This window comes from Protopterus annectens, chromosome 1.part0 (genome assembly GCF_019279795.1).
Source record: "Protopterus annectens isolate FY-2018-M chromosome 1.part0, PAN1.0, whole genome shotgun sequence".
NCBI lineage: Eukaryota > Metazoa > Chordata > Ceratodontiformes > Protopteridae > Protopterus > Protopterus annectens.
Window position 1 is genome coordinate 694,224,548 of NC_056725.1, and position 18,737 is coordinate 694,243,284.

The 18,737-nt window shown below is 40.1% G+C and overlaps 1 protein-coding gene across 1 annotated transcript in view; it reads right to left on the minus strand.

Annotated features, from left to right (window-relative positions):
• Positions 1-18,737, minus strand: part of LOC122794082 (testis, prostate and placenta expressed) — a 694,197-nt gene that overhangs the window by 285,441 nt on the left and 390,019 nt on the right. Inside the window, exon 5 of the mRNA XM_044062223.1 lies at positions 16,623-16,687. Coding sequence (XP_043918158.1) covers positions 16,623-16,687 — 65 coding nt within the window. The remainder of the gene's footprint in view (positions 1-16,622; positions 16,688-18,737) is intronic.

Consider the following 18,737-nt stretch of genomic DNA (forward strand, 5'->3'; position numbering starts at 1 on the left):
ATCTTTCAAGGGCTTTCATTCTTAACAAACAAGCTATATTACAGTTATCATTAAGTCCTGGGGTTTAAAAGCATCGAAAAAGAGCTGCCAGTACAATTCCCTTATTTCAAGCCATACTTGCCAAGCCCCCACCTAGCATCCACGTTTTCTAAAGTGACAAATTTGAAGGAGTTTTCAAGGTGAACTAAAATACAATTTGCCAGGGCACTTGTATTTTTATTCTTTTTAATATCATATACATGTTCATATATTCGAGACCTTAACTCATTACATCCGAGTGATGCCTCCAGGTGCATCTGCAGTTAACTCCTACTGATGCCTCTAGGCATCAAATATTGCTTGTTCATATTTGCATCAATAATTCTAAAACCATGCTATGTACAAGATTTTAAAAGACTTCATCTTAAACCTTACACAATGACAAACGTAACTGCATTAATATTTGACCTCTGTTGAGTACAGGCAAAGAGATATTAACTGTTGTTTTTATGATATTAATTTATATAGATATACATTTCACATTTTTCTAAATATCTCAACAACCAAGTAACACATAACTCCTTAGCCTCATATGAAAGCTCTCAGCTAGATGAATAAAATGCTGCTGACAGTTTGTGTGTAACTTGAGTGGTTACTGAGATATTGTAAGTTGTTTACAAAATATTACAAACATAATAGTTACTGTGCTTACAGTGACTTATAAAATTATGTTTAAGACTGAGAAACTAAATAATACTACCACTATAAAATAGTTTCTGCTGAAGGATTTGCCATTTATACTTCTTTCATAATCCCTATGGTTCCAGAGATATGAACATTTGTTTGAAATACCAGGACTAAATCATGTCCTCTTGCCTCTGAGTTGGTCCTGCAGCCAAGCTGCTCGTCTTGCTTCCCGCTTGCTCCCTCAGGTACTACCTCTACCTGCTTTTTCTACAAGAATTTCCCTCCCATCTGAGTGAAGACATCCTTGGATAAGCTGCTCCCAGGCTCAATCAACACCAACTTAACTAAAGGGCTTAGTTTCCCTTTTACAAAGGAACATCAGTCTTTCTCCCTCGGGTGCTACCTCTACCTGCTTTTTGTACAAGAATTACCCTCCCATCTGAGTGAAGACATCCTTGGATAAGCTGCTCCCAGGCTCAATCAACACCAACCTAACTAAAGGGCTTAGTTTCCCTCCTGTGAAGGAACATCAGTCTTGCTACCTCTACCTGCTTTTTGTACAAGAATTTCCCTCCCATCTGAGTGAAGACATCTTTGGATAAGCTGCTCCCAGGCTCAATCAACACCAACCAACCTCACTAAGAGTTTTCCTCCTACGAAGGAACATCAATCTTGCTCCCTCGGTGCTAACTCTACCTGCTTTTTGTACAAGAATTTCCCTCCCATCTGAGTGAAGACATCCTTGGATAAGCTGCTCCCAGGCTCAATCAACACCAACCTCACTAAAGGGCTTAGTTTTCCTCCTACGAAGGAACATCAATCTTGCTCCCTCGGGTGCTACCTCTACCTGCTTTTTGTACCAGAATTTCCCTCCCATCTGAGTGAAGACATCCTTGGATAAGCTGCTCCCAGGCTCAATCAACACAAACCTAACTAAAGTGCTTAGTTTCCCTCCTACAAAGGAACATCAGTCTTTCTCCCTCGTGTGCTACCTCTACCTGCTTTTTGTACAAGAATTTCCCTCCCATCTGAGTGAAGACATCCTTGGATAAGCTGCTCCCAGGCTCAATCAACACCAACCTAACTAAAGGGCTTAGTTTCCCTCCTACAAAGGAACATCAGTCTTTCTCCCTCGGGTCCTACCTCTACCTGCTTTTTGTACAAGAATTTCCCTCCCATCTGAGTGAAGACATCCTTGGATAAGCTGCTCCCAGGCTCAATCAACACCAACCTAACTAAAGGGCTTAGTTTCCCTCCTGTGAAGGAACATCAGTCTTGCTACCTCTACCTGCTTTTTGTACAAGAATTTCCCTCCCATCTGAGTGAAGACATCCTTGGATAAGCTGCTCCCAGGCTCAATCAACACCAACCTAACTAAAGGGCTTAGTTTCCCTCCTACAAAGGAACATCAGTCTTTCTTTTTCTACAAGAATTTCCCTCCCATCTGAGTGAAGACATCCTTGGATAAGCTGCTCCCAGGCTCAATCAACACCAACCTAACTAAAGGGCTTAGTTTCCCTCCTGTGAAGGAACATCAGTCTTGCTACCTCTACCTGCTTTTTGTACAAGAATTTCCCTCCCATCTGAGTGAAGACATCCTTGGATAAGCTGCTCCCAGGCTCAATCAACACCAACCTCACTAAGAGTTTTCCTCCTACAAAGGAACATCAGTCTTGCTCCTTCGGGTGCTACCTCTACCTGCTTTTTGTACAAGAATTTCCCTCCCATCTGAGTGAAGACATCCTTGGATAAGCTGCTCCCAGGCTCAATCAACACCAACCTCACTAAGAGTTTTCCTCCTATGAAGGAACATCAGTCTTGCTCCCTCGGGTGCTACCTCTACCTGCTTTTTGTACAAGAATTTCCCTCCCATCTGAGTGAAGACATCCTTGGATAAGCTGCTCCCAGGCTCAATCAACAACAACCTAACTAAAGGGCTTAGTTTCCCTCCTGTGAAGGAACATCAGTCTTGCTACCTCTACCTGCTTTTTGTACAAGAATTTCCCTCCCATCTGAGTGAAGACATCCTTGGATAAGCTGCTCCCAGGCTCAATCAACACCAACCTCACTAAGAGTTTTCCTCCTACAAAGGAACAAAAGTCCTGCTCCTTCGGGTGCTACCTCTACCTGCTTTTTGTACAAGAATTTCCCTCCCATCTGAGTGAAGACATCCTTGGATAAGCTGCTCCCAGGCTCAATCAACACCAACCTCACTAAGAGTTTTCCTCCTATGAAGGAACATCAGTCTTGCTCCCTTGGGTGCTACCTCTACCTGCTTTTTGTACAAGAATTTCCCTCCCATCTGAGTGAAGACATCATTGAATAAGCTGCTCCCAGGCTCAATCAACAACAACCTAACTAAAGGGCTTAGTTTCCCTCCTATGAAGGAACATTAGTCTTGCTCCCTCAGGTGTTACCTCTACCTGCTTTTTGTACAAGAATTTCCCTCCCATCTGAGTGAAGACATCCTTGGATAAGCTGCTCCCAGGCTCAATCAACACCAACCTAACTAAAGGGCTTAGTTTTCTTCCTACGAAGGAACATCAGTGTATGTAGCTGTATTGAACATTGCTGTTGGCAATTTATAATCTTGCCCAGCATTCTACCTCGGCGTGCATGATAGCACCCTGCCGCAGTCCGTTGCCCCCCCCCCCCCAGGTTTACATGCTACTCCATGACCACTTCCTTGTAAACTTCTTAGATTAATTTAGACATAGTTGTGAAATTCCTTTTAATTTAGGGTACCACCTTCCTCCTTCACCACTAGGTGGCAGCATACACCCTGGAAAGTTCTGCAAAACATCTTTACACAGCCCTGCAAAATATACACTGTTCTCTTTTCTCTCTGTCCCTCACTTGGGAGTCTGTGGAATTAACTTTCACTTCTCAAGGCTTGAGCTGATGAACTAAAGTATTCTTTAAACATTTGTTTCCCCTAGTCCAATCACTACAAAGATATAACCCACTCCCTGCCTTTACCTGTATTCCAGCTTCTGTTCACTGATTGTTTTCTCTGGGCCATCTCTTCTCTCGGCTCTATATCCCTCCCCCTTCCTCCTCTCTCATCCCTTCTCCCTGTAACTTACCCCCCCTTACAGCTAGTTCCCTCCTTAAAGTTGTCATTACGGCTATGCTTCCAGTGGCACGATTTTAAAATACCAGGACTAAATCATGTCCTCTTGCCTCTGAGTTGGTCCTTTGCACTGTATTAATGTAACACTTTTAATGTGTAACTGCTTCCATTATTGTCATTTTACACTTGCGTTGGAAGATTGTTTATGTTTCTCTACTTTACTAATGAAGTGTACTTTAGAGGTTGCTGTTAGACCCAATTGGTTTACCACTGTTGTTGCTTGTACCATTTGCCTTAAATTATCCTTATTTTGGTCTCTAGATGCTTAATATGCTAATAGATGCATAGAGTCTGCTATTATATTGCTTAGAATCATCCTTATCTAATCACTAGAGGTTTGAACATACTGGTTAGATTCTGAGCTACTACCATTTTTTTCCCCATAATTGTAAATAAATTTAGTCACTAGAAGCTGAATTACTTCTGCATTATTAGCGATTGCTTTAAGGTATCCTTGCATTGCATTTAGCCATCGTATAGTTCACTAGAAACTAAATGCAAGGTTAGCCTCTTAGTGACCACCATTATTTAGGTCAGAAGTGTACATATTAAGTTACTAGAAGCTAAACTACTATTGGTTTCTTAGCGACTACTATAATTTAACCTTATACGACCTTTTTGTAGGGTCTATATTATATTCCCGATCGGTTAGTTTGTCGAATACAACATAATCGACACCTATTCACCGAACGCACAAGTCAGCGAAAGCTCACAATGCAGAAAAACACGTCACCAAATACTTTTACTTGGCCAAAACCATTCCACCCACTAACGAAAGCACACTTCCCACTACACCGCTCGCTACATACTACCCACCCAAACAAAATAAATAAACCACATACATACACTAACCTAAACCCTACTTCTAAACCTAAACTAACCCTTATATACATTACTTTCTGTGCCCTTACCTTAACCCACACCCTAACCCTAAGGTCCATAACTATCGCACACTTACTTTAATAAGCTATACTCAAACAAAACAAATAATCCACACACATACACTTAACCATACCTTACTTCTAACCCTTACATATGTTACTATCTATGCACTTACCTTAACCTGCACCCTAACCCTAAGGTCCGCAACTATCGCACACTTACCTTATGGAGCTACACCGCAGAAGGGCCGACTATGCCGAATTGGGATTTCAAATTTCGCAGTTTCCAGAGTTCGATGTAATGAAGGTTCGCTCATTAGGTGTCGATCAAGCTGTATTCGACAACCTAAGCATTTGCAAATATAATATAGACCCTTTTGTATTATTTTAGTCACTAGGAGCTGTGTATACTGCTATAGTCCTAGCGACTACCTTTATATAGCTCTGAAGTGTACACACTTAGTCACTAGGAGCTGTATTACTGCTGTAAACTCAGCGACAGCTTTAACTTAGCCTTACACCACATTTTTCAAGTCCTGCTGACCACATTGCCTAGCGACTATAATAGCTGTCCTCAAAGGCAAAGTAGTGCTCTAATTTCAGATAACAAAACCGCACTTAAGCACTTAAACTGAATGCAAGGCAGGAGTCTTGGTGACTGTTAATTGTAGCATTATTCAGTCTTACTTAGCCTTTTACTACTCTCTTATGTTTAAGGACTGTTTATTAACCATTAGTAGCTGCATGTAACACCTGAATGTGCATATTTCCAATGTTCTTTCACAAATGTAAGACTATATTTGTTTATCATTTAGCCGAAATGTGTCTGCTACTGTTCTTTGACAAATGTAAGACTGTATTTGTTTAGCATTTAGTGAAGTGTGTCTGCTAATGATGTATTTTTCGGGCTGACTTGGGGTATTGCTTTTACCTATAGAACTACCTAATTTACACTAGTGGTCACCCTCCATTTTTATTTTTTTCTCCTATTTCTGTGCTGCTCTTGTCTCTCCCCCTTCATACACCTTTCTGTCCTCCTTCTTTAGATCCTCTTTCCACAGTACATGCTCGTACTAGCTCTCCCACATTAAAAACTCTCCTTTTTTTCTTCCAACCCCCCTCTATTTCCCCTTAATTACAGTTTATTTATTTATTTTTTCTCTTCTCTCTTTACAGCTTGCTCCCTCAGGTGCTGTCTCTACCTGCTTTTGTACAAGAATTTCCCTTTCATCTGAGTGAAGAAATCCTTGGATAAGCTGCTCCCAGGCTCAATCAACACCAGCCTAACTAAAGGGCTTAGTTTCCCTCCTACGAAAGAACATCAGTGTATGTAGCTATATTGAACATTGCTGTTGGCAATTTATAATCTTGCCCAGCATTCTACCTTGGTGTGCATGATAGCAGCCTGCCACAGTCCGCTGGCCCCCTCCTCTCCCAGGTTTACATGCTACTCCATGACCACTTCCTTGTAAACTTAGATTAATTTCGACATAGTTGTGAAATTCCTTTTAATTTAGGGTACCACCTTCCTTCTTCACCATTAGGTGGCAGCATACACCCTGGAAAGTTCTGCAGAACACCTTTACACAGCCCTACAAAGTATACACCGTTCACTTTTCTCTCTGTCCCTCACTTGAGAGTCTATGGAGTTAACTTTCACTTCTCAAGGCTTGATCTGATGAACTAAAGTATTCTTTAACATTTTTCCCCTAGTCCAGTTGCTACAAAGATATAACCCACTCTCTGCCTTTACCTGTATTCCAGTTTCTGTTCACTGATTGTTTTCTCTGGGCCATCTCTTCTCTCAGCTCTACCCGCTCCGTTTTCCCTGCGGGCTCACTCCGCTCCCCTACCCCCAAATACCAACCACCCCACTGTCTGTCCTCTTATACATCCTTTAACTCCACCTCCTCACCCTACTCCTATCATAATTTGCCTCTGCTAAACTCCACCCTCCCATTTGATCCCTAAATCTCCACCTGCTCTCCATTTCCCCTCTGAAAATGATATACTTATCTACTCTCACAATTTCTCCACTAATCCTTCTAATCTATCTCTCCTGTCTAACCTATTTCACACAGTTTCCCAACCCTTATCACACCCCTCTCACACACTCCAGTGCAACAAACAACCATCCTCACTCCCCCTCTTACTCATCAATCTCTCATGAACTTTTCAGTTGCAACACTACATACCTTTTCAAACCTAAACTATTCCTCTCACCTCCCAACCTATTCATTCCTTTAAAGTGTTGTTCCAAAAAGTCTCTTTTCACACATAAACCTTACAACCTTTCACCATCACAATCTCTCACTTTACTCCTCCATCAAATCTCTCTCTCTCTCTCGCTGGTGACATCCACCCCAACTCCAGACCCTTCTCTAACCTAAATGTCTCCAAACTTTCCTCACAGTCCACAAAACCCAAGTCCATATGTCTAACCACACTCAATGCTCAAAGCATTAGAAACAAAATTCCCAACCTCCATGCATGGCTCTCCTATAACCACCCTGACATTACTGCCATCTGCGAAACATGGCTTAAACCCTTCATAAAAGTTCATGAAATCCTTCCACCAGGTTACCAAATGATTCACAATGATCGTAACCACAAAAAAGGAGGTGGTGTAGCTATTATCTACCCTTCCTCCCTTACCATTAGCCCCTACACCCGTAAGATTCCAACCTTCGCAACTGCAGAAATGTCTATAAGTTTATTAAAAATAAATAACCACAAATCAATATGTATTGATGCCCTTTATATCTCTCCTGGTGATAACATTAAAACTCTTGAGAACATCCTATCCTGGTTCTCCTCTAACATAAAAAATGAAACCTATATCCCTGGTGACACCAACATAAACTGGACCTCTATTACCTCTAAGGCCCCTTCCCACACTATCAATCTATACAATTTCTCCCAAATAATTCATTCACTTACAAGACCCAAAAAGAATGGTAACACAGGAACAATCATTGACTGGATCTTAACAACACATCCAAATCTAATCACCAAATCTGGTATATTACCTGATCCCCTAAGTGACCACTTACCAGCCTTTGCTGACCGTCTACCTTCCCCTCTACAAAAACAACACCACTACATTCAAACCCGCAACCTTTCATCCTTCAATCCCCAAACTTTCTCAGATTGCCTTAAATACACTGACTGGTCCCCTCTAAAAACTCTTCCTCTAAACAATGCCGTCTCCTGTTTCAACCAATCATTTCTTACCCTCCTCAACCAACAGGCCCCCACAAAGACCAAATGCATCAAATCCAATTCCTGCCCATGGTTATCCAAAGAAACTAAAATTGCCATGAAACAAAGAGACAAAAAATGGAAACACTATCAAAAAAACAAAAATACTTGTTCCTTCCTAGAATTCAAGCAACTCTGAAACTCCACAAAAAAGTTAATAATTAAATATAGCAAAACTATTACTCCAAACTCCAGTCTCTACACTCAACAAATCCCAAAAAATTCTGGGACTCCATCTCATCATTACTGCACCCAGGTAATAAAGAAGACCCCTGTCCCAATCCCTATCTCTCTGACCTAGACACTGCCTCACAATTCAACTCATTCTTCATAGAATGCATAGCCAAGCTATCCTGCTCTTTCCCTCCCCTCTACTCCAAACCCAACCCCTCCCTCCACAACCCTCTCTCAAATCAGCTTTCCCCCTCAAAATCTTTCTGCTTTACTCCCATTCCCACAGGCACTATAAAAAGACTCCTCCTCAAACTTGAACCCTGTCACAATACACCTGACAATCTTTCTCCTACTCTCTGCAGACAGCATTGCCTACCCTATTTCCATACTTATAAACAGATCCCTACAAAAATCATATGTCCCTTCCATCTGGCGCCATGCCTACATAATTCCTCTCCACAAAGGTGGTAATAATACAGACACCACCAATTTCAGGCCTATAGCCATCTTGTCCCCTCTGTCTAAAATCCTAGAGAAAACCATCCAAGTACAACTAATGAAACACCTTACCCAAAACAATCCCCTTTCCCCTACCCAACATGGTTTCCGCCCTGGCCACTCCACCATGACTGCTCTCCTATCCTTTCTAGAAATAATTAACACTGAGTGCGACACAGGTAAATTTGTATCTACACTATTTCTTGATCTGTCAAAAGCCTTTGACACAATCTCCCACACCCTACTCTTATCCCAGCTCTCTACTCTACTCCTGTCTCCCTCCACCTTAATCTGGTTTTCCAGCTACCTGTCAAACCGCCAACAAGATGTAAATGGAAATCTTCAACCTCCCCCTTCCTACATACACCCACAGGGGTACCTCAAGGCTCAGTTCTCGGCCCTCTCCTCTTTAACATGTTTATTAATAACTTTCACCTCTTCCTCCCAGAGTCATCTGTCATTCAGTATGCTGATGACTCAGCTATCATCTGCTCAGCCTCCTCACCTTCCGAGCTCCTAGCAAAAATCCAACAAGCCCTCTCCAAAACAGAATCCTGGATGCAATCCAGCCACTTAGCCCTGAATACAAATAAAACCAAACTAATGATCTTATCCCCCTCCAAAAACTCTAGCATTGATAAAACCACCCATACACAGCCAGAAACATACCCCCCCTTGAAATCATTCTGACCAACAAGCTTCTCGGCATTATCATTGATGATAAACTAACATTTAACACCCACATCCTCTCTGCTATCAAAAAACCCACCAAAAGTTAGGTCTGCTTTACAGACACAATCACTTCCTTAGCCCCTCTACCCATCAAACCCTAGCATCCACTTTCTTGCTCCCCTCCCTAATGTATGGTGTCCCTCTTTTCTCAAACCTCCACATCAACTTACAAACCAAACTGGAATCTTGCTACCACAAAATCTGCAAATTTGCAACCAATTCCAAAAACTCATCCCACCACTGCTGCTCCCTCTTCTTCCTCAACTGGCTTGAACTCCCCAACTACCTCAACTACCTACAACTCACCATTGCCTACAAGCTTATCTTTAATCCAGCTAACTGCCCATCTCTCTCCACTTCCTTAAAGCCCTACATACCCAACTGCCAACTCAGATCCACAAATCTAAATCTCCTTATGGTCCACAAACCCTCTCATCCTCCTGGCCAGCTTCTTCTCTCCTACTCTATAGCCAAAAACTGGAACTCCCTCTGCCCCCATCTTCGCAACCTTCCTAACCATACCAATTTCAAATCCCAGCTACTGTCTCATCTATCAGTGAAATGGGAGTGCCCTTGCCATTTTCCTACATAAACTCCTCTCGGTCTCTGTCTACCTAGTGTCATTTCCTTCTTATATTTAAAGTAGATATGTCTTAACTCAAAATGCTCAGCTGACTTAAATTGCTTTTGAATATATTCAGTTTTACTTGCATGTAAATATGGACAAGTTTACTTTATTCATATGTATTTACACATTTCTGGATTTATCTTAATTTTGTTTGTACAAAGTTTTGATATATTATGTAATTTGTAATTTGGTGATTTGTCATAATTTCTGTAACCTGATTGTACTGGAGCTTTTCTCCCCGGGCCTCCACTGAAAATGGGCTCTTTATGGCCCAGTGGACTTCCCCGGTTATCATACTTACTTAAATAAATAAATAAATGTGAGGACATAATTTGATTCTGTCAAAATCTTAGGCTCCGCTCATTAGAAGTTACAATGTAAACTTCCTGAACTCCATTGGAGTGAAATAGTATCCAAATTGTGGTATATAAAAGAAACAGCATCGTGAAAGGTATATTAGAGAGAAGGGTATTTCACCATCTTCCTTAATAAAATTCCAATTCTTACTAAGAACTCACCGGACAACTGCATTGTCCACACTAAAACTAGTAATAAATGCAGTTGCATATGTGCAGGGGGTACACACAAGGGCATTTACAGATCTCTCCTGAGTTTCTTGCCCCTTAGCCAGGATAGGCACATACCATCTATCCCTTCTGTTTTGTATCACCTCTGATAACAATGCTTCGATCCTTTTTTTAAGGTACCCCATATTTAAAACTAAGCAATGACTGGAGTGTTTTAGAGAGTACATCAGCACAACCCCCCATTTTTTTAGCTTTAGTATGAAAGCTGACAAGGACAAAATTTCTTACCTTGATAGCTTGTTATAGAAAAATTACAAAGATAGACATTATATTGGTAAGATTTATCATAAAACCACCTATTCTAACACTATTTTGCACTATTCGAGTAGACACCCATACCATCAAAAGAAAGTGATAGTTAAAGGCCAGTATTTAAGGGGGGCTAGAATGGTTGCAGAGTCTGATAATTTTATTAAAGAGTGTGGTATTATGAAAAATATGCTTTTGAATAGGAAGTACCCTAAAATAAGTGATTGAAACAATGTTTTGGGAGGTGATAAAAAAGAGAAGGGGTAGATGGTATGTGCCTATCTTGGCTATGGGGCAAGAAACTCAGGAGAGATCTGTGAATGCCCCTGTGTATACCCCCTACACATATACAACTGTATTTATTACTAGTTTTAGTATGGATAGTGCAATTGAATTTATAAATATGTTTCTAATTTTCATCTGCGGTTTATTAGCAGTAATATATTTTATATAGGTAATGTACAATGGAAAGGCACTCTAAAATTATATAGGTGTCCATTTAATTTTTAAATATTTATTTATAAATTATTTATTGTGGCATACTTAATTATTTTTTAAGTAATCAAAAGTTAATTTTATGTTTGTTAGATTTTGGGAGCTAAAGTTATAATATGTAACGTATTTGAACACTGTCTCTTTAAATCTGGAGAAGAGGAAATGTTAAGGCTTCAACATAGGTTATTTAAGGGCTAGGGTGGGTGTAGTCTGTTTAGATTTATCTGAGGAAGTACTGGAAGGTACCAGGACGAATGCACTTGTATCTCACTTTATTTAATGATACTTTTTATTGTTTTTAAGTGTGAGTTTGTTAATAAAGCTTCGAAAGGAACTTTTATCTGTGCTGGACTTGCTGCTGCTTTTTCTGCTGGTAGTTCTCCATTTTGTTGGATTGCATCATCAACAAACTTACCCAGCTAGGCATCAACCTTTACCTCATTAGGTGGGTGGCAAACTGGCTTACTGATAGAACAGAACCCACACAATCAAAGTAGGGGAGTCAGCCTCCAACAGTACACTCATAACCAGTGGTGTACCACAAAGATCAGTGTTGGGATCCCTGTTATTCGGAATCTACATCTCCAAGGTGCAAAAAAAATTAAAGGCCTTTGGCTGACGAAGTTTCAGACAGCTGCAAACTGGAGGCTGTCTTAGATTCCCCAAATAATGTAAACATCCTACAAGAAGGTCTCACCCTAACAAATGAGTGGTGCCAGAATCATGGCCTCAGACTCAATGCTAAAAAAATGTATCATTATCCTCTTTGGCACAGCAATGTTCTTGCTAGATACCACATCAATAGCAATGCCCTAAGCATGCTCTCAGTGGCGAGACACTTGGGCATACAGGTTGATAGCAAGCTAACATTTGTCCACCGTGTTGCCACAGTGGTAAGAAGGGCCTTCTATGTAGCCCACCTTGTAAGTAAGGGCATTGCATCCAGAAAAAAAGAAGTCATAATCTCCCTGTACTCTTCCCTCATCAGGCCAATAATTGAGTATAATGCCGCCTTTGGTATGTATCTCTCCAAGCACCTGCAGGAGCTGAAGAGGCCACAAAGGTTCCTGACTAGGAAAAATCAGGGTCTCAAGCACCTACCCTATATGGATAGGCTAAAATCCTTGCCTCTCTATTCTGTGTCATACAGATTGCTCAGAGTTGACCTCTACCTTGCATTTAAAGCTATCTCTGACCTCGCTTTATTAGAAATGCTGCATATCTGGAAGTTAAACTGCACTCATGCTACTCGTGTTATGGTATGCAACATCAATAGAACTTGCTGGCAGAAGAGATTTGTTTCCCAGAGGTTGCTCTCTCTCCACGTTAAACAGAGCACATCATTGACCCTCTTTAAGTGCAATCTGGACAATTGGATGGGTAACCAGAAGTTCACTCCTGGGGTTTCCCACTATGTCCCTCTTGGACAGGGGCAACAGGTGCTGATTCTTAGTGTCTGCTTGAAACAGACACCTTTGGGAACTAGGGTTAACTTAGCTAGACTTGTAAGGGCCCTAGGTCCATTAGCCTAGTAACCTCCAATGATACTATGATCCTATGAATTGACTTCCTGTGACAGGAGTTAGGCTTTGCCTGATGGGAGGGAGCTTAACTGATACAATATCACAGGGAGTTAGAGGAGGGAATTCTGAGCTCTAGAAAGTTGCCAGTGTGGGTTTGTGCAGGCAAAGAACCCGTATGCCACTGAAGCAGTGTGAATGAGGAACATCACCAGCACAGGTGAGTAACAGATTCAGGATATATGCATTACGTCATTTGTCTTTGCTGTCAAATTAAATCTCAGACTCATAGAAACTCATAGCTTGATTGTGCTACAATATTGAAGTAAGCATGGTATGTATTTCACAAAATGTGACATTTTCTGTCATTTTAAATATTATAGCAAAATACAGTTTTAATAATGAAGACTGGCAACCACATATTTAAGATGCTGGCATTTTCTCGTCTTTATGACTATCACAGTATTTTATCAGACATAGCTGAGTTTCCAAGTGTCTTTGTCTAAAAGTTCAAAATCATTATAGATGACAGCTGGTCTCAAATTATGGTTAGACTGGGCATTAGAAATTAACAGACTAACAAAGAATTTGCAGTTTAAAATTGAAGTATAGTTACCATTTACTTTTAGGGAAATGTGCACAAATGCTGTCAAATGTTTAATTTTACTAGTGTTATTCTGGACCTAAAAGCTATATTTCCATCTAAAATAAGACTTTGACTTTATTGTGGCTAAAAATTGCATTAAAATATTATTTTATTTAAGTTCAAGATGCATTTGCTCCACAGAATTGGAACCTAGGAGCATAGTCAAAGGAAATTTTCTGGATAGCTGTCACAATATAATCCTGTGAAAATGTAATTAGAATATGTCAAACCATTATGGAAATATAGTTCTTTCTAGGCAGGGAGTAAAGATAGTCAAGACAGTCACAGCAGCACAGTTTTCTTGACAATGGTCAATAGAAAAGGGGTTTAGTCTAGATATGCATTTTAACATTCATCTGTTATGGTTACTTTGTACATATATCACTTGATGCTTGTTCTGTCTTGACACTGATTATTGTACTATCAATTTTCTAACACCTTTGCACACTCTCTCCTATGTAATGCCTTAAAGTAATTATTCTTACAGAATGACTAAAGTGCATATGTAAAATAAGTTTACTTAATGCCGTATAGTAGTTAAAAAGTAAAATTACCATAACAGTAGATGTTCAAATAGATCATGTTTAAGTAACATAAAGCTATATGGAGCATATTCTGCCTGCGTCCAGGCATCCAGCCCAAATCTAATAGCTTTTGGGCTCCTTCCTTGTGTAATCAAAAAAACAAAGTCAGCACTGTGAGGTGTTTGTCAAACAGAAGTTTATTAAAAACTGTTCCAAACATCACTGGGGTAGTAAAAACCCCATGTGAATGCACAAAATACGCAAAATAAGTAGCAAACCAGTTTTGGCTAACCTAGCCTTCTTCAGTGCAAAGTAGCTGTTGTTTGACAAACACCTCACGGTGCTGGCTTTGTTTTTTGAATTATTTGAGCAGATTTGGGCTGTTGCACTTGCCATACCTACGAGGGAGTGAGTTTCAATGTCTCCTTCCTTGTGTGCCATATGTCCAAGGAGGCCCGAGAGTATACCAGTATAAAAGCAGATGTGTGTGCGACAAAAACTCACAGCTTTCTTCCTCAGTGAAGTAGTATAAAAGAAGTAGAGGGGAAGGGAAGCTCCACTCTGGCCAAAACTGTGACTCTACAAGTGTCAGATCTTTCTCTTTTTCAGAGCTGGAGGGGGAATGTCTGAGGTACCAACACAGATTTCATTGCTGATTTGGTTAAAACCTTCAGTCTGTGTTTCTAAAGGAGAATACAGCGGAATGTAGGCTAGTTCTAATAAATTTAGAGGCGAAGAGATGACAAATACTTCAGGCGTTAGCCTCATGATCTTCCCTCAAGTAAAAAAGGCAAGCTGTGTTGGCATCTCTGTAAGGAATCTATCTGCCACTCAGACATTTCTCTTTTCTCATAAACATAAGATACCACGTTTTCTCTCAAACAAAGGAAGGAAAGTCCCAAATGAGGTATTTATCTGCCCAAAACTCTAATATTGAAATTACCTCTGAATAACAAGATGCAGAGAAGACAACATCTAATTGAAATCTTCAGTGGCGAGAAAGTTCTGAGTTTTCATACCTGTGTATCTGCTTTTTATACTTGCACACCCTTAAGCCTCCTAAGACATACAGTGCATGAGGAAAGAGCCCAAAAGCTTTTGTATTTGGTCCGGACATTCAATCCTTGGCAGGATACATTTCATATACCTTTATGCTACCACGAGTGATTTAATGATGAACATCTAGAGCCTTTTTGCCATATCACATATCTCAGACAACACATACAAGAATAGAAAAAGAAAAGTTCTGACTGAAATAATTAAGAGTAGATGCCAAAACTGGCAAAGCATCTCCAAATGCTGAAAGTTATTACTTCTATAAGCCATTTAGGATATTCTTTGTAAATTAAAATATATACACAACAAAAAGATTATAGCAAAACTCAGAATTAACAAAAACATACTTCATGCACTGATGAATAACATAATGTGGAGACTGGAGCAGTTTTCACTAAACTACGTGGAATAAAGATAAAACTGATTAAATCATATAAGTACACATGGATGCATATATACTTTGGTATAGGTTTAGTCACAGACTGGCTGTGCAGTTAGAAAGAAAATAAATAACTAGCCTTGTAGATCAACTCTAGGAGAGTTTGACTGAGGAGTATTATTCCTTGTGGTTGGTGTAAACCCAGAAGGGTTTTATATTTGTGATTCTTGGACAAAAACCCAGTCCAATGTGGGTTTATCCAGTATTCTTTAGAGATTCCTGTGACTTTGCTTTGTTAAAATTAATTTTATTGGTCCAATACATTTTTTCTAATGGGAATTACATAAGTTGACAATAGCCCCCCACCCCAAATTGTAGACTTGCTTTCATTTATAAAGTAGATCTTTCTGAACTTTGCCTTGTTACCATAATCTTCCTTAGTATATCTGTCTGACAGGTAGCATTACATGTGATGGGAACAACATTTAAGGTGACACATTAAGTTTTTATCCCCTTTTAACTTTATTACCTTATGACACAACCCTAACCTTCTGTGATGCTATAACTATTTGGACTGCCTATAGTAAACTGCAGCCTATGAGTGATCCTGGGTGTCAAAATGAACAGGGCTCTATGATCATGACTCAGAAAAGGATTATATCCAAACTTTTATTTATTTGTATTTTATCCATTTGTTAACCATGTAAGCCTGCTAGACAGAAGAACCTACTAAGAACAGGGACAGCAAAGGAACACTGGTTAAATGACTTGCCCAGAGTGAAACAGTACAAAAGTGGATACTACAGGAACCAAATTAGCAACTGTAAGGTGAAGCTCATTAGCAGCTCTTAGGTTTAGCCTTCTATGCAGTACGTTGTAGGTCAACACATTACATTTAACATCTTTATGAATACAGTATCATACTATCATATTTATCACTATATAGACGTCTACATTTGAAAAGTACTGTTATTTTAGACATATACCATTCCATTTGCATCTACAAATAAATTGTTTGATACTTTCCAGTGAATAACTTGTAGGTTCCCCTTCCATGCAGAGAGGACTTTTTTAAATTACTTCTTTTGAACATGATGCAAACAGTTATGAAAGGTCATGCTTTTACTAGGACTGTTATTGTGCAAATGACTGATGGAACTGCAATGCTGTTTTTTTTGTAGTTTCTTACTTACTTAACATTGAAGGGCGTAGGCTTCTGGCCAAACTTGTCCAGACTGGGTTCTGGGGTCAGATGATACTGAAACACAATAAGAAATATTAGTAGTATTGCTCAGCATTGCTATAATCACCCCCAAGAGCACTGCAGCACTTTTTTAAACTGCTCTAACATAATTCGATAGCCATAATCAGTGTGTATATTTCCATTAAGACAGAAGAGAGGTTAAATTAATTTGCGATTGATGCTGCTGAAATATCTTTCCTGTAGTATATATGGCAAGAACATTAACATAAACTCCTCTTTCACATTTCAGAATCAAGGTAATACTGTTTTCTCCTTGAATTTCTCAGTTCTAATTTGATAGCTTCTCTATGGAAATCTCTTTTACTAAGTACCACTTCAGAAATTTACTTGACTTCAGGCAAGTGTACATCTTCATGCAGGATTGTGCCAACTGACATCAGAATTATGTGGCAACATAATTCTAACAAATCTACAGCACAGATTGTGTGCAATTTCAGTAAATTATTCTGAGTTCTACATGTGTTGTTAAAATTAGGTTTGGCATTAAGTTATTATTCGGTGTTGGCAATCTTGCACTTAAGTTGCCTTTGCTTGTTTGGTGAAGTGAAAGTGGTTATATCTGGTACAGCTGTGTGAAAAACAATAGTGTTTATCAGCACCCATTGGAAGTTGATACATTACAGAAATAAACAGTTTAACACAAGGTACCATTTTGATCTGATGTCCTTTTCATTCTTCCTCACTGATGTGTCACTGATCCAGTCCTCAGATCTGACTCAGCTGCATTTTCAAGACTTGGATCCTAGTTTCGAGCTCATCCCTCTACCCATAATGCACAACACCATCTCCAACTCCTCACATCTGATTTGCTGCCTTCATGACAAATAGTTGGATCTGGTATCGAGCTTGTAAGAGTGAATTTTTTCTAGTTGTGACGATAACTTCTTCTCTTTATTGAATTATACAGTTACTACTACCTCCTCTACCTACCAGCTTGAGTTTTCACAGTCTTTCTGCTTCTTTTTCCCTGTCTTAGTGCTTTGGCTCTCCCTGTCTCTGTTTACCAAAAAAAAAAAAAACTATCTATATATATTTACTTAGTTTCATTGCTTTCCTTTAATCCGTCCTTGTAGTGTGTACTGTATATTTAGTACTTTTAATTGTGCTGTTTTTTGTTGAGATTTTTGCCAGTTAACAGCATGTTAAACAAACCTTCTGGGTTTAAATGTTGTTCTTCTTTTGGGCACAAAATTCCCCATTCTGATGCCCACAAGAAATGTGTATTGCTTGGAGCCTGAGCACTTGTGTTTGGCGTGCAATATTTTTGCCGGTTTCAGTCCTCAATCTATTGCCGATCACCGTAACAAATTTATCTTAAAAGGCCTACTTCCAGTCTCTTCATCTCCCCCTCCAGGAGCTCAACCCCCCCCTCAAAATATCAGCAGGGCTCCTCTGACTCTAGGAAGCAAACTCACAAGTCACTGAGGTCCTCTTAGGAGCCTCCTACTAAATCTACCCAGACTTCGGATCCTAGATCCACGTCTATTCCCCGAGATCTGAAGCTCTGTTCAGATTCGATCAGAGTCATTACAGTCTCTGGTGCCCCTATGGCATCTATCTTCGGGTTGGATCCTAGGACTACAGCTCTGGCAAGGAGCCAAACTCCTGAGTTTACCATAAGACCGGTTTCCCAAGCTTTGCCCTCTAAGTTGTTGGAAACCCCTAAAAAATAGTCTAGACTTGCATCCATAACATCATCCAGATCCTCTAGGATTTTCTCTGAAGCTAATGGACAGGATGATGTGGAGATTCTTCAGGGCTCAGATTGAGATGGGGGTTCTGCCAACTACATCCCCTCTTGGATCCATGACTACACCTACCCAACCTAGTCAGTCTCCTTCTCTAATCTGACGAGTGATCTCAGAGTCCCAGGATCCTAGATACTGAGACGGTCAGCATCAGATCTGAGGAAGCCCCCTTTCTTGATGCCAACCATTTCCCTAACCAGCTCTCCTCTAATTTTGTCTGATCAGTGCATTTCGGATCCGAGGGGAGGGGTTTGGCTCCAACTTTGTCAGATCCATCCCTTCCTCTTGGTGCCTCA